This window comes from Podarcis pityusensis, assembly GCF_964106645.2.
Source record: "Podarcis pityusensis genome assembly, chromosome: 1".
Lineage (NCBI taxonomy): Eukaryota > Metazoa > Chordata > Lepidosauria > Squamata > Lacertidae > Podarcis > Podarcis pityusensis.
The window spans coordinates 120482501-120505690 of record NC_138028.1 but is presented as its reverse complement, the minus strand read 5'-3'; the positions used below and the strand labels follow the sequence as shown (position 1 = coordinate 120505690).

The following is a 23190-nucleotide window of genomic DNA, read 5'->3' as shown; positions in this document are numbered from 1 at the left end:
TGAACGCAACCTGCGTCTGCGCGTGTGCGTGACGTCATTTTGACCATCTGTGCATGCACGAGCAGCGAAACCCGGAAGTAACACGTTCCGTTACTTCCGGGTCGCCGTGGAGCACAACCCGAAAACGCTCAACATGAAGCAACTTCAACCCGAGGTATGACTGTAATTAAAAACGTTCTTCCGTCCTGGTTGAACTGCAGAGGAGCGGAAACGGCACCGCGTGCGATGAATAAAGTGTGAAAAGCTGCCTTCCTACATCCCTAGGCAACAATCACAGCAATACAGATGCTACCTTGAAACACAAACGCTGTTATTCAAGACTTCCCCATTGTACTTTACAGAACTGAAGTAAGTGCAAAGGAGTGGTCAAAAGTGCATCCTTTGTGCTCTGATTCGAGAAGAAGAAGATCAGCTGTTCTTTTAAGAGCTATTATCCCACCCTATTACAAAACATTGGGAGAAAAGCAATGACAAACCTAGACAGCATCTTAAAAAGCAGAGACATCACCTTGCCAGCAAAGGTCCGTATAGTTAAAGCTATGGATTTCCCAGTAGTGATGTATGGAAGTAAGAGCTGGACCATAAAGAAGGCTGATCGCCGAAGAATTGATGTTTTTGAATTCTGGTGCTGGAGGAGACTCTTGAGAGTCCCATGGACTGCAAGAAGATCAAACGTATCCATTCTGAAGGAAATCAGCCCTGAGTGCTCACTGGAAGGACAGATCGTGAAGCTGAGACTCCAATACTTTGGCCACCTCATGAGAAGAGAAGACTCCCTGGAAAAGGCCCTGATGTTGGGAAAGATGGAGGGCACAAGGAGAAGGGGACGACAGAAAACGAGATGGTTGGATAGCGTTCTTGAAGCTACCAACTTGAGTTTAACCAAACTGCGGGAGGCAGTGGAAGACAGGGGTGCCTGGCGTGCTCTGGTCCATGGGGTCACGAAGAGTCGGACACGACTAAACGACTAAACAACAACATTACAAAACAGGCTTGGTAGGGATGACACTGTTCACAATGCCAGCTGGTAATGTCTCAGCTCAGCATTCTGAGCTGCAATTTGTGTCCACTGACTCAAAAAATGAAATAAAATAAATAAATCTGAACTAAAAGCAGAGGAACACTTTCGGCGTCTGTGCGGTGTATAGCTATCCAACGAAAAGTTCTTCCTGAAGGAACTCATTGTACTGATGGCTTTTATTCTGATATTTGCTATGCTTATTGAGGCATTTTACAGCTTACCCTTCATCTCAAAGGATCCCAGGGTTGGAGACCAAAAAAAAAAAAAAAAAAAAAAGCCCCACAACACATAAAACACAGTAAAAAAAAATCTAAAACCCTTTTAAACAGTAGGAGCAACTAAAACCACAATGCAGGCTCTCTGCCAGCAACTGACTAATCTCCTCCTTCTTCTTTGGTGATCACTCGTAGCCAAGTAAAACACAGTTTTAGCAGTAGATCCGTAAGTGACTGTGGAGGCCAATTCTGGATCCACACATCCTTCCACAGTGGGGACATAGGTTTGGTCTTGGTGAAGGTTTGCCAAGTGTGCCTTCCTCTTAGCATGCTTCTCCCTTTCATCCTAAGTTCAAGCATCTTCAAAGCCCATGACACCTTTGGTAAGCTGACTAATAAACCCCTCAAAATCTGTGGGGGAAAATGAGTAAGTCTTCACTTAAGTCAATTGCAGGAGGGCCGAGTGTGCTTTGAAGAGGAGGGCATTCCACATATGGAGTGCCATTACAGAGGCAACTCTGTCTTGGGCAACCACATAATACACTTCCTCAACAGTAGGGTTGCCGTATTTCAAAAAGTAAAAACCAGGACATCCCGTTGTTGTTGAGCTTTTTTTTTTCAGGAAACCCCCAAAGTGCCGCCTTTCAGAAATTCCCCAAGGATGTCAATTCCGCCTTTGAAATCCCAGGAAAATCTGACAGTATGGCAGCCCTATTCAACAGCAGTATGCTGTGGAGAACTTTCTCGAAATATCTTAAGGCATGGATAGGATCAAATAGGAGTCTCCCTGCATCAACCTACTTCCATGCCACGTGTTACCTTGTTCTGAAGTATTCCCCCACTTTCTGGAGGTGGTATTTTTGTTTTTGGAGGAGAGTCCTGGAGCTACAGGAGGAGACGGAATCAGCCAAAGTTGCCTCCTCTCCTCTTCAACTAGTTCAGAATGTGGCGGCTAGACTGGTGACTGGGAGTGGCCGTCGAGACCACATAACACCGGTCCTGAAAGACCTACATTGGCTCCCAGTACGTTTCCAAGCACAATTCAAAGTGTTGGTGCTGACCTTTAAAGCCCTAAATGGCCTTGGCCCAGTATACCTGAAGGAGCGTCTCCACCCCATCGTTCTGCCCGGGCAGTGAGATCCAGCACTGAGGGCCCTCTGGCAGTTCCCTCACTGTGAGAAGTGAGGTTACAGGGAACCAGGCAGAGGGCCTTCTCGGTAGTGGCGCCTGCTCTGTGGAATGCTCTCCTGTCAGATGTCAAGGAAATAAACAACAATCTGGCTGTTAGAAAACATCTGAAGGCAGCCCTGTTTAGGGAAGTTTTTAATGTTTGATGCTTTATCGTGTTTTTAATATTCTGTTGGGAGCCGCCCAGAGTGGCTGGGGAAACCCAGCCAGTTGGGTGGGGCATAATAAATAAATAAATAAATAAATAAATAAATAAAATAATTGAGTCCCCAAAGAGTCAAAGGTGCTTATATGAAGGTAAGGCCAATGTAGGTAGTTTATATTAGAGGATTGGAGGGATGTTCATGCACAGGGCCTATAGGTACAAACCAGCCCCCTCCCCATTCCAAATATGCATTCATTAATCATACTTAGGTTGTTTCAGCCAGGCTTAACTTTTCTTGTGATTATGGACACAGGTTCTCCTACGTAAACTTTGCAAAAGCACAGTAATGACATTTTTTAGGATGATACACAATGACTACCCAAGCTATGTTTTTATTGCTTTTTTTCAAAAGAGGTGTGAAGGCAGAACAGGTCTAGCAAGGCTCTCTAAAAATGTAAGCTGTGTTTGCAGTAGCTTCAGCCTTTGCATGTGCAATTTCACCCTTTATCTCCCTTCTGTTTGCCCTTTCCCCGTATCCTTTGTGCCGCAGCCGCAGAAGTGACTCACTCAAAGTGACAGCGCAGGAAATGGAGCGGAGAGGGTTTGGGAGAGCGCGACTCAGTATCACCCTGTGACATTTGCTAAGGCTGTCCGTGGTTGGCTCATAATCCACAGGCTGCCTTCTCTTTTGCTTGCCCTTCTGCCCAATAGGATGCCCACAAAAAGCTAAAGAGGGGGTTAAGAATAGGCGTTAAAAGTCTAATTACTATGGAAATCAGACCCAAACAAAGTTGTCTGAAAGGAAAAAGTGCAGCACACCAGAGGAACGCTCCCATTGCATGTAGCCAAGGAGATATCTAGGTGCTGTTATGTCTTCTTTTTTAAAGAAAACGCTCCTGTGTTTATTTTTTTGTACACCTTTTCTACAAGCAGAGATGCTATAAGAGTGCCACTCTGAATACAAAATTTCTTAAGTTTTTTGTTTTGTTTTGTTTTTGCAAAGTTTCCAGCAGCTGAATCCCATATGGCAACATTTCCTTTTTTATATAACAACAAATAACAATTCCACATCCAGATGTTGAGATTACTCTGAATCTCCTGACACGCCCCCCCCATCACTTCCATGGGTCGTAATGATAATATTTACAACTGCATATCAATATTTATCCGAATTTTTATCCTTCACAATTATCTACAATTTCCGTTACTTTACAAGTGTGGTTAAAATCCTGCCAATGTTTTGACCTGCTTGCAGTGGTCTCGTAAATAAATTATAAACCTTTCCCATTTGTTTTTAAAGTTCTTTCCTTCTTGATTTCTGAGCTTCCCAGTTAGTTTTGCCATTTCGACGTAGTCCATCATCTGGGTTTGCCATTCTTCTCTGGTCGGAGTTGATTCTTCCTTCCATCTTTGGGCTAATAGAATCCGTGCTGCTGTTGTCGCCTACATAAACAGTCTTTCCTGGTGCTTTGGGATCTCGGTACCTGTAATTCCCAATAAGAAAGCTTCTGGTTGCGATTCAAGGACCCACCACCTGCTTGAGGATAAGAAAGACACATGGACACGGTATATTAGGTTAATGGGCTAAAAAAGGCCACATCTTTATTGATTACAGAATGTGAGAGGTATTGGCTTAGGCACTGGATAAAACAACAGAGCGTGACTCCACCCCCTCGGGGAGGGGTGAGTCTATAAAGGGTTAACCACCAGTGGGAGGAGCCTGCTGATGCAAATACAACTGAAAGCTCCCCCTGATGTCACCGGGGGTTGTGCCATGGCCCTAGCCACCAGCAAGGGTGTCGGACAGGATCCACGACCGCCGGATTCCTTTACCAGAATACCCATAAAATGGAGGGGCAGGCGATGGCCACCCCCTGCCCTCCAACACACAACCATATTCCAGTGCCTAAACTCCAATGCCCAAAAGTTGTGACGATTTGCTACAAGATAGGCAAAAAACCAAGTGGCCGGTACCAATTTGCCAGGTGGATAAAAATTCCTACCAGGCCCCTTGGCCAACCAAGGCGACCAACCACAGGTCCATAGCAATGTCAAGAACCAAGCGATGAACCAAGGGAGGGTGGGTGGGTGATTCGACTGGTTTTTAAACAAAAGTTATTTTAAACATTTTTTTCATTTCATTATATATCATCTCCCAGAATTTTTTAACTACAGTGGTACCTCGGGTTAAGAACTTAATTCGTTCCAGAGGTCCGTTCTTAACCTGAAACTGTTCTTAACCTGAAGCACCACTTTAGCTAATGGGGCCTCCTGCTGCCACCCCCCAATTTCTGTTCTTATCCTGAAGCAAAGTTCTTAACCTGAAGCACTATTTCTGGGTTAGCGGAGTGTGTAACCTGACGCGTATGTAACCTGAAGCATATGTAACCCGAGGTATCACTGTACTTTATACGTCCACCACATATGATAAAAGGTACCTTCTTTTTCTTTACATTTCCAACGTATGGCAACATTTCCTCAGCATATCACCCCAAATGGGAATGAATGATAGCTGGGATTGACATTTGGCCAACCTAGAATTTACCTAGGTAAGCAGCAATTATAGTGAAATACTATAGGGAGCTGCTTTATACTGAGTCAAGCCATCAGGCCATCTCGCTCAATATTACCTACTCAGACTGTCTGGCAGTTCCTGGCAGCCATGTTTTTTAAAGGGGACATGAGAACATCTCAACGCTCCATTACTAAGCATGTTTGTTTGCAAATTGCAAGAGGGTATGCTTCTGGGAAGAGGTGTTTGGGATTAAAGTTTATGACGGATCAGTCAACACACTAAATATTCCAGAAAGAGACTGCAGCTGCTTCACAAATGACAACTATTCTGCCTCAAGACAGACAGTTCGATTCCTTTCTACTTTTTGGACATTTGACAGTATCAAATCCAGCTGGGGGGGGGGGGTATTTCTAGAAATAAATGTGCCGGATCTGCCCCCTCACCACCCCCATGGCTCCCTCCCTCCCTTGCCCCCCTCAGCGCACCCCGTGAGCCCTTTCCATTGTGTATATCTTTATTGTTTTAAAATAGATACATTCGTGCCCCGAAGGCAAACCAACCAACAGGCAAACATACAATCAAATAAACCAACTATAAATTGACAAACAGACCGTAGCAATATATGAAACAACACAATTCGTATAACTAACATCCTTTGTACTCCCAATGATGTGAACGACTGTAAAACAAGAAATTAAAAATGACTTCCAATTAGTCTCTCTGTACTTTATCTGTTGGGACGCGGGTGGCGCTGTGGGTTAAACCACAGAGCCTAGGACTTGCAGATCAGAAGGTCAGCGGTTCGAATCCCCGTGACGGGGTGAGCTCCTGTTGCTTGGTCCCTGCTCCTGCCAACCTTGCAGTTCGAAAGCACATCAAAGTGCAAGTAGATAAATAGATACTGCTCCAGTGGGAAGGCAAACGGCGTTTCTGTGCGCTGCTCTGGTTCACCGGAAGCGGCTTAGTCATGCTGGCCACATGACCCGGAAGCTGTATGCCGGCTCCCTCGGCCAATAGAGCGAGATGAGCACTGCAACCCCAGAGTCGGTCACGACTGGACCTAATGGTCAGAGGTCCCTTTACCTTTACTTTATCTGTTGATTATCTTATACAGTGTTACCTCTGGTTACGTACTTAATTCGTTCTGGACGTTCGTTCTTAACCTGAAACTGTTCTTAACCTGAAGCACCACTTTAGCTAATGGGGCCTCCTGCTGCCGCTGTGCCACAGCTGCACGATTTCTGTTCTCATCCTGAAGCAAAGTTCTTAACCCAAGGTAATATTTCTGGGTTAGCGAAGTCTGTAACCTGAAGCGTATGTAATCTGAAGTGTATGTAACCCGAGGTACCACTGTATTCTTCTACACATTTCCATTCCTGTTTGAGATTTTGATTAGATTGCATTCCAATTGTTGTTGTCATTTTTGCTAATTCAATCATTTCAAAAAAATTATGTTGCCAGTCTTTCAATGTTGGTACTTCTTCTGATTTCCATTTTTTCATGTCTTTGGGGGATGTCATTTGTTATAATTCCTAAAAGGAATGTTTCCAGCTTCACACCAATTGTTGTTTTAAACTTTTTTTTTCCAGTTCTTCATGTATATTTACAAAAAAAAAAAAAAATATCACATCCCCACCAGACATGATATAAGAATCCCTCTGATACCTTACATCTCCAACACAAATTCGATGTTAGTTTATAAATTTTAGCCAGTTTTACAGGAGAGGTCTGTGGTTGGGTCTCTGTGTCTGGAAACTTCTCACTTTTGTGTGGCTGGGATGTACTTCAGTCTTCAAAGGTAACATTCATATCCATTGTGTCAGGGAACTGCCATCGGAAGGAAGGGAAGTGAAAGGGCTCACACAGGTTGGGAGAGACTCAGCAGCTGAAGAGGGAACCAGTAGGGGGAGAGGAGCTGGGCTGAGGGAAAGGGAGCTGGAGGGATGGCTCAGAGACACTTCCAGCGAAAACAGTGGGGAGGTTTCAGGACCTCCTGTAGGGACACCCACTCCTCGCCGGAAACTGTCACGCAGAGAGTCCAGAAGACGTGTTTCCGTTAAGGAGCTTTTATGTTGGAAGCGATTCCGAAAGCAACCACTGTCGGAATCTGCCAGCGACTGACGGAGCCATGTTTAAGGGGCTCCGTTACAGACAGAGGTTTGCAAACTTGACCAAACTCTGAGGGACTAGGATTTTACACACAAGCAGCTCATCGTCCCATCACAGCATTCCGACAGTCTTCGTGAGCAGCTTGTGCAGGAGAAGGCATCATGAGCAACCCAGCCGGAACCGGAGAAGCAGGAGCTGGAGCGGGTCCAAGCCTGGAAGAAAGGTACCGGGTGTTGGAGGTCCAGCTAGCGCTGCAGACGGCGAGGCTTGAGGAGAGGAGGGCTCAGGATGCAGACAAAAAGGGGAAAGACACCCAGCTCGTCAGAAAGGTACCAGGATTGGTGCAGAAGTTTGGGGGGGAGCCCAAAGACTATCATGGCTTTCGGACAGAGATGCAATATGCCCTCAATCTGCAGTTTGATGAATTCCCTGACGAGGAATCAAGAGTGGCTTTCGTGATTGGGCATCTTGAAAAGGGGGCGAGAGACTGGGTTAGACCCCTGATGGCAGCGAATAGTGACGTCCTAAAGGACACGATGAAGTTCTTTCGCGCCATGGATCTGATGTTTTCCAGCGATATTGAACAGGGAGTGGTCCGCAGACAGTTAATGGCTTGCAAACAGGGGAGCCGATCTGTCCGTGAGTACTGGACTGAATTCACCATGTTGATCCATAAATTGGGGTGGGATCTATCGGCGGAACCCATTCAAATGCTTTTTGAAGAAGGGCTTTCTTCGGCTGTGAAAGACGAACTTTCCCGGGCGCCCAGGGCGGAGTCTATGGACCAGCTGACCAAATCAGCGCTGACCATAGGAGCGCGCCAGGAGGCGAGAGCATTGGAGAGGCGGGAAGGGAAGGGGGAACGTTGGAAGGAGTTCCGCATTCCAGACATTCCAGAGCCAACTTTCCCGCCGGCAGAGCCGATGGAAATCGGAACAGCGCGCGCGCGCGCAGTTTCAAAGCCCAGTGAGGGGGGAAAGAAGGAGGGAAAAGGCGCCCGGAAATGCTATCTCTGCCAACAGCCAGGTCACTTTGCCAGAGTCTGCCCCCAGAGGAAGGAATGGCAAGGGATGGTAGGAGCTGTGGAGGGAAGAGAGGAAGAAATACCGAAGCAAGTAAAAGCCAACGCCTGGCTGCCACCGTCGGGGCACAGCAGTCAGGCCAAAGAGCAGTGAAAGTGCCCACGCCAGAACCTCCTAAACCCGCCCTAGTGATAGAAGTGGCGCTAGAGCTGCCAAACGGACACCCTCTAAAGATAAAGGCGCTGTTGGACTCAGGCAGCTCCTGCAATTTCATGAGCAAAGAGTTTGCAGCTGAACACCAGATACAGACGATCCCTTTAAGCAACCCCCTGCAGGTGACCACGATCGATGGCAGGGAGCTGTTGGGAGGAGAAGTCAGCTTGCAGACCGTCCCAATGATAATGAAGGTGGCAAGGCACACCGAACTGATAGCGTTTAATGTGGCCACCTTGGGAGGAGCTCCCATTATATTGGGGATGAGCTGGCTAGCGTTACATGATCCGCTGGTGGGCTGGCATCAGAGAGTGGTTTCTTTTGGTTCAGCACATTGCTTAGAACACTGCAAAGAGGGAAAGGGTTTGGCAGGGGCCCAAGCCACCCTAGCAGGGACTGAAGTAACGGAGAACGTGAAGGTACCACGACAATACGCAGATCTCCGCGACGTCTTCAGCGAAAGGGAAGCTGACCAATTACCCCCGCATAGACCCTTTGACTGTCAAATCAATTTACTCCCTGGGGCACAGCTCCCTGTAGGCAAGCTGTACGCCATGTCAGACAGAGAGATGCAGGAGCTAAGAGAGTTCATTGACAAGAACCTGAAGAGAGGGTTTATCAGAGAGTCCAGGGCGGTGGGGGGCAGCCCAGTGTTTTTTGTGGATAAAAAAAACACGAACAAGCCGAGGCTTGTGTGTGACTTCAGGGCCTTAAATGCAGTGTCAGAACCAGTGGCTTTCCCTATGCCCAGGATTGACGACATTTTGACAAGGGTCAGGAAGGGAAAGATTTTTACTAAACTGGACCTAAGGGGGGCGTACAACCTGATACGAATAAGGAAGGGGGATGAATGGAAAACCACCATGTTCACCCCTTTGGGGGCATTTGAATATTTAGTTATGCCCTTCGGCCTACAAGGAGGCTCCGCGTGCTTTCAATCGTTTATGAACCACGTCCTGGGGCCTTTGCTTTACAAGAATTGTGTGGCCTTCTTAGACGACGTGTTGGTGTATTCTGAGAATGAGGAGCAGCATGTGAGAGACGTCAGAGAAGTGTTGAGCAGGCTGCAAGCCAACCAGCTGTGGGTGAAACTGGAGAAGTGTCAGTTTCATACCAAGGAGGTGGAATTCCTGGGGTATCGCCTGTCAGACAAGGGATTGGCCATGGATCCCGGCAAGGTCCAGGCGGTGCTGGAATGGAAAACACCCAAAACAAGGAAGGATGTGCAGAGGTTCCTAGGATTTGGGAACTTCTATCGTAAGTTCATCCGAAACTTTGCCCACCTGACGGCGCCCATTACGGACTGTCTCAGCAGTAAGAAGAAGTTCGTTTGGACTGAGGAGGCGGAGCGAGCATTTGAGGAACTAAAAAGGGCCTTCGCCTCGGAACAACAACTCCTGCATGTGGATTTACAAAAACCGATGAGAGTGGAAACTGACGCATCAGACAGAGCGATTGGGGCGGTGCTTCTGCAGCCAGGGAAGGAGGAGTCAGAGTGGAGACCGTGTGCCTTTTTTTCGCGAAAGCTGAACAAATCCGAGAGGAACTACACGGTGTATGACCGAGAACTACTAGCCATTCATGAGGCGTTCCGGAGATGGAGGCACCTGCTAATTGGCGCACAACATAAGGTGCAAGTGTGCACTGACCACAAGAACCTAGAGTATTGGAGGACGGCACGAGTGCTCAACCAACGGCAAGTGAGATGGGCCCAGGAGTTCTCCAAATTTAACTTTGAGATTTGTTACGTGCCAGGCCCAGAGAACATTAGGGCGGACGCTCTCTCACGCAAACCTGAATATTTGGAGGAGGAGGGAGCACCCGAAGAGAGACATGTCATTCCAGAGGACCGCTGGGTGTGTGGGGCGGCATTGGTGGGACAAAGAGAACTGGTAGAGGAAACAGAGAATGATGAATACGCCCAGAATAAGCTCAGAGGTCTTAGGGGTGAGGGAGAGGAACCAGGGGGTTTCGAGGAAAGAAATGGAGCTTTGTATTACAAAGGGGCACTGTATATCCCTGAAGGAGACTTAAGGGGGAGGGTACTCAAGCAGTTGCACGACAGCCCCACGGCGGGGCATTTTGGACAACACAAAACCATGTGGTTGGTCACCAGGGAATTTTGGTGGCCTAAGGTGAGGGAAGATGTACGGGAGTATGTAAGAGGGTGTGAGCAATGCCAGCGAGCCAAAGGGGAGAGGCGGGCACCGGCGGGGCTATTAGAACCCTTACCAACCCCAGAACGACCTTGGGAGGCAGTGTCGATAGATTTTATGACTGATCTGCCGAAGTCCAAGGGGAAAACAGCCATCATGGTGGTGGTAGACCTACTAACAAAGATGTGCCACTTTGTAGCCTGCTCGCATGCAGTCACGGCGGAAGAGACAGCGAAGTTATTTGTAGAACACATTTTTAGGTTGCACGGGGTGCCATTGAGGGTGGTCTCAGACCGAGGAAAACAATTTACTTCCAGGTTCTGGAGGAAGCTCATGAGCTTACTGCAGGTGGAGGTCAACTTTTCGACTGCCCGGCACCCTGAAACCAACGGGCAGGCGGAAAGAGCAAACGGGGTCCTCCAGCAATACCTGAGGTGTTATGTCAATGACAGAGAGAATGACTGGGTAGAAAAGTTGGCGCTGGCGGAATTTGCCTACAACAATGCCGAGAATGTGTCCACAGGGATGAGCCCCTTCTTGGCTAATTATGGGTGTCATCCCAGGGCTTTCCCAGGGGGAGAAGGGGAGAGATGGGGTGTCCCGGCAGCCGAGCATTTTGTAGAAGAAATGGAAGCAATCCATCGTCAGCTCCAACTCAACTTAGAAAGGGCGAAGGAAGAATACAAGAGGCAGGCAGACAAGAACCGAAGGGAAGGTGAAACCATAAGGGTGGGAGATAGGGTGTGGCTGTCAACCCAAGGGTTGCCGTTCAAAGGAGGTTGTAAGAAATTAAGACCCAGGAGATTGGGTCCCTTTGAGGTCATTCAACAGGTCAACCCAGTGGCTTTCAGGCTCCGGTTACCCAACCACATGAAACTGCACCCAGTATTTCACAGGTCGTTACTGTCACCGTATGAGGGGGGACGAGAAGGGATGGCCACTCGGGGACCGGTCATAGAAGAAAGGGAATGCAGCAGCCATGTGGCAGAAATCCTCGACGCCAGATGGAAGGGGGATCAGGTGGAGTATTTGGTAGCGTGGGAAGGAGAACCGGAGTCAGAAAACACTTGGGTAATGGCAGAAGATATCAATGACGAGGTATTGATAGAAACGTTCCATCAAAGGTTCCCAAGGAAACCTCAGCCTGTGGAGAGGTTCCGGAGGGAATACTTTGGGACCACCGATGAGGAGGAGGAGTTGGAAGGATTCTCGGAATCGGAAGGGGAAGGGGAGATGGACTCTGAGGAGGAGGAGTACTTCGAGACCAGGAACCGCAACAGGTGGAGAGAAGTGTTCGGGACATCGGAAGATGAAGGAAGTTCATTCCGGGGTTTTGCCTCCTCACCGCCCGTAGAGGAGGGGGCGAGAGGGGATGAAGGGGGCCCTGGAGGGGAGGTGGATGTCAGGGAACTGCCATCGGAAGGAAGGGAAGTGAAAGGGCTCACACAGGTTGGGAGAGACTCAGCAGCTGAAGAGGGAACCAGTAGGGGGAGAGGAGCTGGGCTGAGGGAAAGGGAGCTGGAGGGATGGCTCAGAGACACTTCCAGCGAAAACAGTGGGGAGGTTTCAGGACCTCCTGTAGGGACACCCACTCCTCGCCGGAAACTGTCACGCAGAGAGTCCAGAAGACGTGTTTCCGTTAAGGAGCTTTTATGTTGGAAGCGATTCCGAAAGCAACCACTGTCGGAATCTGCCAGCGACTGACGGAGCCATGTTTAAGGGGCTCCGTTACAGACAGAGGTTTGCAAACTTGACCAAACTCTGAGGGACTAGGATTTTACACACAAGCAGCTCATCGTCCCATCACACATTGCTCCTTCTACTTTCCTCTCTGAGCCCACCCACCAAATGAAGGTTGTCCATGAGAGCCTGAAAAAAATGTTCTCCACCTTTGGCTCTACCAAATTCGGAGCTACTTTAAACCCAAGTTTTGTGATGTATTGAACGCAGATTGTAGCGCGAGCAGTCCTGTATTGCATAAGGGAAGAGGAAGAGTGAGAGCAATGTGTCTCTGGCATCCTCATCTCTCTGCCCCTGTGATGTAACAGTTTAGGAATCTGAGATACAGAAGGAGGGGGAAACGGAAGTTCTGTACCAGCTTGTGTAATGTTATAGACAGTAATTTCAGTGGAAACACTTCCTTCTCCCACTCACCTCCCTTCAAGGCCTGCTTTTCAAGGGAACAAAAATATTGGGCAATTTCTTTGTGAAATCCTGTTCCTTGTAATTAGTGTTGGATCTATTCCATTAATATTACACAAGTCATTCACTTTTTAAAAAAATTGTTGCTGCTTGCAAATGTTATTTCATTATACGTTTCTGTTTCTTAAGCTGTACGAGTAATGCTCTCTTCAATTATTCTGCTGGTTATTATCCGAAATCTCCTAGGGAGCAGTTTGGGTTTAACATATGCATTTCTAATATTAAAGAGTCGTTAACATTAAGGCAGTACAGTGTTCCATTAGTGGAGAGTTTAATTCTGCTCCTAATTAGATACTTAGGAATACTTGCTCCCAGAGTATTTCTTTTGAAACCAGAGCTGACTTAGTGAGATCCTGAAACTATAGAATAATAGAAGATAATCTTACATTCTAGGAGCTCAGTATGATTGGTGTCAAATGCTTCAACTGTAGCAATGTGGTCTAGATATTTGATCAAGTCATTTACTTTATGATCAAGTCATTTACTTTATGACTAAAACCTCTTTGGAGAAATTGTGAGCAAACGAAAGTATGCAATAAAAGACATAGGTTTGCAGGAAGGCAGCCTAGTGTTGGACTTACTGTCAGACTTCCTCTCCCATCAACCATTGGCCATGTTGGCTCAGGCTGATGCGAGTTGGTGCTCAACTATCTGGGGAACCACATGTTAACCATGCCACCGATCTAGGACATTCATTGTATATCCATGTTCATGGCCTCCCACAAGGAGGTACTGGGGGCATGCATGTGCCAGGCCCCATGTCAACAGGGGCCCCAGATTCTTCCTTAAAATAAAAAAAGGTAAGTTAAGCGGACATTTCTGAAGAAAGTTAGAGCACAAAAGTGAAGGCAACTTTACTGTTTCAGCACTCTTAAAACCATAATAATAGAGGCATAGAATCATAGAGTTGGAAGGGATCCTGAGGATCAACTAGTCCAATCCTGAGACAAACCATCTTGTAAAAAGCAAAAATAGCATTTACTCTCTCAGAATACTTGTTGGAGAGTAACGGATACAGCAGCTTTGTTCAGGCAGGCTTAACATAATAATCCAGTTACAGAGACATAGTTGTCTAGTTTAAAATGAAGTCTGAGCTGTGGCTCAGACTTAGCATATGTTCTACATTGCTGGAATGAGATGAAAGAGCAAAACGGGAAAAGGAAGAGCCCAGCCAGGTGAGGAGATTATATATTAGGGTTGCCATATTCCCCAAAGTGAAAATCCAGTCATTTCAGGAATCATTTTATTATATAGGGCTATGACCTCCCATTTCAGGAGGAGTGGGTGTCAGAGTTCTCTCTAGCAAACTTACAGGAAAACTCTGTGAGCTTCAACTCCTATCATGTGCCTATCTAGCAAACGTGCGTTGTTGGTTTGACTGCATTGTAAATACCCCACAAGTTCAATGCTGGTGATGGGGGAGGTCCTCCATTCCACCTGAGGACACAGGACAGGCTGGCAGTCACCCACAGTTCTGCCCTCCAATACCTCATGCCTTCTGCTTGCCTCCCCCCCCCCCCAATTTGCTGCCTGAAGTGGTGGCCTCGCTCTCCTCATTATTAGGGCCAGCCAATCCACACTTTGATCCAGCCATCTCCAAAGTAGCCACATCTATAGCCCTTCTCCTGGAAGTCAAGAACAGGGCTGCTGTTTGAAGTGAATGGGCTCGCTGTCTGGGGTTGGGTTTTTGTGTGTGTGTGCCTTGGGCTCGATTCAAAGAGTGAAATAGATGCTTTCCTTCTTGGCTGGAAGCTGTCTGAGTCCTTTACTGAACAACGAGGGAAGGCCTGCCAAGGAAGTGTGAGCTCTTGGCAATGTCAACACGTGCCCTAGTTTAAGAAACTGGATGGCAGGCAGCTACACTCACTTCAACCGTGACTTCAGGATGAATGAGAGGGCAGTTGCTCAGGACACATGCCTCACTTGAGATTTAAATTTAAATCTTTGTAGCATGAGCACGAGCACAACGGACCGGATGTGTTTGCGTTTTGCAGCACTCCCTGTGGCATCTCGACAAACTGTGTGGTGACAATACCTGGAAAGGAGGGCAAGAAATAACCTCTGTATTGTTTTTGCCCCTTCCTCTCTTTAAGATAAAAATAAACACAGGGGAAGTGCCATTCCGATGACTTTGCATTGGCTTCATTTCAGAGGCTCAGGCCTCGCTACTCACAGGGGTTTCTCCTGGGAATGGTGCAGGAGGATAAAGGAAACAGCCCTGAAGTTCTGGCCACATGTACGACTATCACCCTGTTGGACAGAAGCCCTGGGTGTGTTGAAGGTGCCACAAGCTCCTGGTTCTCTGGGAACAAGTTACAGTGGTACCTTGGGTTACATACGCTTCAGGTTACATACGCTTCAGGTTACAGACTCCGCTAACCCAGAAATAGTGCTTCAGGTTAAGAACTTTGCTTCAGGATAAGAACAGAAATTGGGCTCTGGTGGCACAGCGGCAGCAGGAGGCCCCATTAGCTAAAGTGGTGCTTCAGGTTAAGTACGAACCTCTGGAATGAATTAAGTACTTAACCTGAGGTACCACTGTAGTTCCCCTGAGGCTAAGTTGGCAGACATGGAAAAATTAAGGGAGGCAGAGACAGTGATGGACGAGGCCTTCAGGGACATTATAGCTGTGCCCCATTCCCACGATGATAACTCTCCTGTTTTCAGGGAGAAGGCAGGTTTCAGGGAAGGAGAGTATCATTTTGAGGAAGAATGAAACTTAGAAGGCACTCATTCCTTGGGGGACATAGAGCTATCCTCTTGCGCCTTTCTTTATCCTGGGGGATGGGTCCAGGTTCCTCACCCCCGATTTGTCCTCATTGCTATACAGTGGTACCTCGGGTTACATACGCTTCAGGTGACATACGCTTCAGGTTACAGACTCCGCTAACCCAGAAATAGTACCTCGGGTTAAGAACTTTGCTTCAGGATGCTTCAGAAATTGTGGTCAGGTGGCGCGGCGGCAGCAGGAGACCCCATTAGCTAAAGTGGTGCTTCAGGCTAAGAACAGTTTCCAGTTAAGAAAGGACCTCCGGAACGAATTAAGTACTTAACCCGAGGTACCACTGTACTAAGAGATAACTCTGGCTAAGCTGAGAGTCAATGGCTTGTCCAAGGCCATTAAAACAAAATGTGGTATTTCAAAACCAAATTTGGGTTTCAAATGCATCACGTTCTCCGGCGTCATGTTTTCTTTTGCTTTATTCAGGAGAGGCGAGCAGAATGAGAGCAGATGTATTTCTAGCTGCCATCTTGTATCTTCTGTCCAGCAACGGGCCATGTCATGGGACTGCACCTTCAGTGGAGGAGGAGGAGGAATATGGAGAGACTGTCGGTAAGAGATCTGACTACAGCACATTGAAACAAAGCGCCCCTGTTTAGCTGAATAACATGGCACCGCGTCAGTCCAAGTTGCACATAAACTTTGTGGCTTTCTTCCGTTTTCCCTCATATTTGAGCAGTCTGTTTGCACGAGCAATTCTTTGCCCAGTGAACATGTGAATAACTTGAAATACAGTCATACCTTGGTTTTCAAACAGCTTACCTCTCAAACGTTTTGGCTCCCGAACACCGCAAACCCGAAAGTGAATGTTCCAGTTTGCGAACTATTTTTGGAAGCCGGGTGTCCAAAGGGCTAACACAGCAGGAGCTTCCTGCAGCCAATTGGAAGCCACGCTTTGCTTTCCAAATGTTTTGGAAGTCAGACTTCTGGAACAAATTCCGTTTGACTTCTGACGTTTGACTGTACAAAAACCCATAACCTTGTTAACTTGAGCTAGGGACGGAGGAGAATTTTGCTTGGTCCACATTTTCAAGTCAACTGACTAAATGCACACATCTTGGACTAATACACAGATCAGAACATCATTTGGATTGTGCACTTCTCTGAATTTTGCGATGGAACTATTGGCTCGTGCAAAAATGCACCCAAATGCTTAAACATATATTTAGAAACATGTAAAATGAGATACACACAGGTCTTGCTATCCGGACACAATGCGAATCATTTTTCTGGCAAGTGTTCACATCGCGAGTTGATGATTTCCATTGATTCCTATGGGAACATTTCCAATGTATTCCTGGTCATGGAATTCGGACCCCAAAATGACCAAAACAAAAAAGCTCAGGAAAACCCTCTGAAATTTGCAAAAGGCAAACGGGGAAAGAAAAAATGCTCTCTTATTGTGTGATCTCTCCCCCTCCCTCCACCTTCCCAGCAAAACACCCCAAAGTAGGACTTGTTAAAAGCTGTTTATTTGTTTACAGTACTACGCATAGGTCTGGCTGTTGGGATATCTGAATCTGCAGTGTGCGTAGCGAGGTTTGGGTGCTAATTCCTCGTGTTTGGATAAGTGAATTTTCATACAACAAGCGTTTGGATAGCAAGACCTGTGTGTACATATTTTCTGTTAAAATTTAACAACATATATAAGTGTGAAATTTCTTGCAGATTTTTTAAAAAAAAACACAAATTAACATAAAAATAAGATGGAACAGATTTTTGAATAAGCACATGTGAAGGTGACATGGAATGGCAATAGGTTGATTCCTCTGTTCCTAATCTGGACCAAACGAAAAAACAGCAAAAGATAGACAGTTACTATGGAACGGCACTGAGGATAAAGCCCAAAGCCACAAAATATGCATGATGTGGTTTTTTTACAAAAATTCCTGGGCGCACGTTATTTTGTGTGTTACAAAGAGAGCACTGAGGTGCTAGATCATGTCCAGCAACCTTTATCCCACCCCACCCCCGGCTGCATTTCCCAAAGGGAATGAGTCACAGCAGTCAAAATGCCTTTTTCTTGTAAATGGGAAGGCCTGTGAAGTATTAGCATCGCAGTTTGACAATTGGGCTCATCTAACAGGAAAAGCTTTCAGCAAAGTATGCCTGGGTGGCTGGCAAGTTGTCAAATCAAGCTGATGGAGGGGACAAAGAAGAAGGTCATCTTCTCTCTGTGTGACAAGCTGTTTTCCCTTGATAAAGTTCATCAGCAAAATGTATTTGGAAAAAGCCTTGCAATTACAGCTGTGCAGAATGCATACACATGGGAATAGCCCTTCCTATAAAAGAAGCAGCTCGCTGACAGAAGAACAGACCACAAAAAGACGTAGCGACTCGTACCCATTTGAAATCAATTGTTCCAATCTAAAGCCCGTTGTACACAAATGGATGTGCAGAATTAAATTGCTGCCGCATTCTGGAAAGAGATTTGCTTTGGCTGGGTAGTTTTGCTTTATTAGACATCCTCAAAAGAGAGGGGTAGAGGAGATGCGAGGCTGCTTTTCTTGTGATAGCCACGTGTAAAGTCTACTTTTCAGCATTCTGTCATAAGCTCCAGTACAATGGACCCTCTATATTATATTTCATGAACTGTGCTGTGTATAGTCAGTGGACACGGGTGGCGCTGTGGTCTAAACCACTGCTGACCCAGTTCAGCTACTGATTGATTGAATGTGTGACTGCAGTACATTGTTTATTGCTTTCATTTTGTGGATCAATGGTCTCGTTAAATAGTAAAATTCATGTTAAATTGCTGTTTTGGGGGTTGTTTCTAAAAGACTGGAACGGATTGATCCATTTTGCATTACTTTCTATGGGAAAGTGTGCCTTGGTTTTGGAAAGCTTTGGTTTTGGAATGGACTTCCAGAATGGATTAAGTTTGAAACCAAGGTACCACTGTAAATAAAAGAAGCAAAGGGCTCTATAAGCCTTCCAGAACTTGCAGCCCAAGAGGACCTCATTTTGAGATGCAGCAACGTATCTTCATCTCTTATGTAGCAATCGCTATTTCTTCCATGCTTGCATTATTTCCAGTGTACTCAGTGTCATTCTAGGATGCAGCGAGCATGCTGAAAAGATAGCTCAAACCCCCCCCCAAAAAAGTCTGAGATTGCTTTTGCAATTCAGTGGAGGCTAAACCGCTAGTGGAATAGTTTATTTATAACATTCGTCTTCGTCAATTTGCACCCCTGGCGTAAGGCATGGTCTCTGTGGGACTTATTAGGACCAGCATCCTGGCTCTGCCTTATTTCCGCCAACATACATGCTTGATTTTCAGTTTCCCGTCCTCAAAATTTACACACTTTCTGCCTAACTTCTCCCTGTGGATTCCAACAAATCTGAACCCACACATGCATAGCAGCCAACACTTCCATAGAAATAAAAGCCACGTGGGGCCATGAGAAACCGGCAAGAAACTGGGTGGCTCTCTAAATGTTGTTGTTGTTTTAAAAAATCTGCCCTGCCCCCCTGAGGACTGAGCTTAAAATGCTGTCTCATGAAGTCATCTGGGAATAAGTTTGCAGAACTTATTCTGCTTCTGTTAGTCATGGGGAAGCTCCCAGAGAAATAAGCTGCAAAGAGGAACAAAACATGGGCCATTTCAGGAATCACTGTGGACTCACTCACAGTGACCCCGGCCCCAGGGAACAAAGGCCTGGACAATTGCTTGCGTACAACTTAAAAATGAAGTAGATTGGTAATTTAGCCTTGAGAGTAGATGACATCAGCTGCCAATTATCCTATAATATTATACAATTCATTGGAAACAAGGCGGTGCAGCAGTCAATTTTAAAGTGCAAGAGTTCATGGTGACGACCTCCACAGACACGTCGCCAAGGATAGTCTACAGTCACGTCCCAAAGAGCAATCCAAAAATGCTATATACACACACCAGGCAAAGGGTCTTCTCGGCAGTGGTGCCCTTCCATCAGATGTCAGGGAGATAAAGAATCACTGGCGGAGGAAGAGGAATGTGGGGGGAGCGCACTGCCCCCAGCAGCGCGATCCCGGTGGGATGCCATAGCGGTTGTTCCCCTGCCTGCACTGGGCGCCACGCCCCTGCAGGCGGCATGCCACGCCCCCAGGACACACACCATGCCCCTGTGGGCGGCGTGGTGCCACACCCCCAGGACGCACGCCAGCCCTGACCCCACCTGCTCTCCGCCCCCCGGTGCCGGAGCATGAAACTCCGCCACTGTAAATAATTACACAACGTTTAGAAAACATCTGAAGGCAGCCCTGTTTAGGGAAGTTTTTAATGTCAGGCATTTTATTATTTTTTGTATTTTGCTGGAAGCTGCCCAGATGGGCAGGGTATAAACAATAAAATTATGGCGATGAGTATGATGATTTGTTGGGTTCCACACAGTCACAAAAACAAAAGAGCCGCAAAAACAAAAACGCAAAATAAATAGGAATAACAGACAGATCTTAGCGCAACACTCAAAACAGAATTGTGGCACTCAAATCGGAAGTGTGGTACTCTAATCGGAAGTGTAGCACTCAAAACGGAGCACGTTCGACTTCCGAAAAAAGTTCACAAACCGGAACACTTACTTCCAGGTTTGCAGTGTTTAGGTTCCATGTTGTTTGAGAACTAAGGTACCACTGTATTTATATTTGGTGGAATATTCTAATCAATGCTTCTTTTTTTAAAATAAGTAACAGCAATTGTTGGGCATCAGGCCCAAATGCATCTGCGGTTGGCATGTTAGTTTTTAAAAGAAAAGAAAGAAAATTGACATCCATATCTAGCACCAGCTCAAAGGTATGTGAGGCTGGGTCTATGGCTTAGGGATAGGGCCATGAAGCTATTTACTGAGTAGTGGACAGCCTAGTTGGGTGGAGGCACTTAACCAGGCATAGGCAAACTCGGCCCTCCAGATGTTTTGGGACTACAACTCCCATCATCCCTGACCACTGGTCCTGTTCGCTAGGGAAGATGGGAGTTGTAGTCCCAGAACATCTGGAGGGCTGAGTTTGCCTGTGCCTGCACTTGCCTGACCTCCCAGCAAGGGTGTCACTGTTGTTTACTAGGAATGCAAGGGAAAGACAGCAGCTTGGTCAGTGTGGTGCAGACACACCAGCAGAGCCAATGCAGTGCTCCTACAGGTATGTGTTTGCACCACACAACACACCCCACCATCTCAACTAGCTCCCCACCACCACTCCTGGTACCATACCCTCCATGTGTCCCTATTTCCCAGGGACAGTCCTGGAATTACAGAAGGCATGCGGTTTCTGATTTGATCCCGGAACGTCCCAGTTTTGCTTTTTCCTCCCTCCGCATCTTAGAGAACAATTAAAAGGTTCGAGAGGCTCAGAGGGTGGCAACACAAGAACAGGGCCTTCTCTGCAGTGGCTCCCTGCCTGTGGAATACTCTCCCCAGGGAGGCTTGCCTGGTGCTATGGTTAAGGATATTTAGATACTAGGCAAGAACTTTCCTTTGCAACCAGGCCTTTGACTGATTGACATCCAAGGCCCTTTTAAAATGTGCTGGGGAGGGGGGATTATTAAGTTGTTATTGTTTTTATTTGTGTTATGTACAGTATTTTGTGTTTTTATGGTGTGAGCTTACCTTGCGAACTGCCATAAGACCTGTGGGTATAGGGCAGTATAAAAAATTAAATATAATAATAATAATATGCAGTTTTGTAAAGTTCTTGCAGATTTTTTATTCGAAGGGTGCGTTCACAGAACTCCGCCTTCACAAAACTGTAAAGGGACACACCACCCTGGGAAAAATTTGTAAGGTCTGAGAGCAGCTGCTTCCTTTTAAACTGCACCTAATCCCCAAATTCACGGGTGGCGCTGTGGGTTAAACCACAGAGCCTAGGACTTGCCGATCAGAAGGTCAGCGGTTCGAATCCGAGTGACGGGGTGAGCTCCCATTGTTCAGTCCCTGCTCCTGCCAACCTAGCAGTTCAAAAAGACGTCAAAGTGCAAGCAGATAAATAGGTACCGCTCCGGCGGGAAGGTAAACGGCGTTTCCGTTCGCTGCTCTGGTTCGCCAGAAGCGGCTTAGTCCTGCTGGCCACATGACCCGGAAGCTGTATGCCGGCTCCCTCAGCCAATAAAGCAAGATGAGTGCCACAACCCCAGAGTCGGCCACGACTGGACCTAATGGTCAGGGGTCCCTTTAACCTTTACATTTAATCCCCAAATTGGCTTTTTAAAAACTTGGGTATGTATTAATTTGTGGCCTGTCAGCTTCTTACTAGGAAACTGCAAAAACTGTGGGTGGGTGTTGGCTTTAGATCTGCATGTTCCAGTGAGTCCGTTGAATTTATGACTCCCTGGTCTGTTATTTTCTGGGGGTGATGCTGCCCTCTGGAGAACATTTGGTGCTCATCGGCATTCAGGTACGACGTGGCACATTTAACATATCCGTAGCTCCCTGCAAGAAAAACAGGCGTGCATTTAGAGCCCAAGCTGCCATTTGTATAATTTTTTATTTGTTAGATTTCTTACCTACCCTTAACCAGAAGGCTCCAGGGCAGGTTACGTCAATGAAATGGGCAATCTTGAAACAAAGAAAACGGTTGCTACTATACAACAGGGAAAGTGTAAAAACAAGTAAAAACAGGCTCAATATATAAAACAATTATATTTTTTTTTAAAATTAAAAAAATCAGTGTATAAAAACAATGCAAATGTTGAAAAACAATTCCACATATAAAAACAGTTAAAAATACTGGAATTGGTGTCACACTGTCTAATGCAGGGGTTGGCAACCTAAGGCCCATGGGCCACAAACGGCCCACGGGAGTCATTTAACTGGCCCACGAGCCACCCCCGAACCAAGCCGCCCGCTCAGCAAGTCCTCGCACACTGCACTAAACTGGCACAGCACAGCTTGGGGACTTGCTTTCACGGTACCGGAAATCGCATCTGCACATGCCGGAAATCGTGTCTGCGCAGACGCCAGAAATCACGCTCATGCACGCTCATGTGCATGTGCGATCTGGCCCACGGAAGGATCTCCACTGGAGTAAACCGGCCCAGGTGAGGTAAACCTTGCCAACCCCTGATCTAATGTAATCCACAAATGCTGATCTATATTTCACTGTTTTGTGTAGCATGGCTTGAACACCCAGGTCTCTCTCTTACCTATCAGTGGTAAAAGGTAAAGGTAAAGGGACCCCTGACCATTAGGTCTAGCCGTGACCGACTCTGGGGTTGCGGCGCTCATCTCGCTTTACTGGCCGAGGGAGCCGGCGTACAGCTTCCGGGTCATGTGGCCAGCATGACTAAGCCGCTTCTGGCGAACCAGAGCAGCGCACAGAAACGCCGTTTACCTTCCCGCCGGAGTGGTACCTATTTATCTACTTGCACTTTGACGTGCTTTCGAGCTGCTAGGTTGGCAGGAGCTGGGACCAAGCAACGGGAGCTCACCCCCTCACGGGGATTCGAACCGCCGACCTCCTGATCGGCAAGTCCTAGGTTCTGTGGTTTAACCCACAGCGCCACCCGCATCCCAATTCAAGAGATAGCCATGAATAAAAAGGCATGGCCAACCGGTACCAGATGCAGGGAAACACTTGCAGCCATGTCTGTAAAACATGTTTCCCAGCTGTCGGTGTTTATACTACATTTTAAAAGATTTGCCTTGAGAGAG

The 23190-nt window shown here is 46.9% G+C and overlaps 1 protein-coding gene across 3 annotated transcripts in view; it reads left to right on the top strand.

Moving 5' to 3' along the window:
- The window catches only part of TFPI (tissue factor pathway inhibitor), a 68242-nt gene that overhangs the window by 12289 nt on the left and 32763 nt on the right, over window positions 1–23190 (top strand). For all 3 annotated transcript variants that reach the window (XM_080972461.1, XM_080972460.1, XM_080972462.1), the window contains exon 2: window positions 15995–16120. In XM_080972461.1, coding sequence (XP_080828587.1) covers window positions 16009–16120 — 112 coding nt within the window. In that variant the 5' untranslated portion in view covers window positions 15995–16008. The remainder of the gene's footprint in view (window positions 1–15994; window positions 16121–23190) is intronic.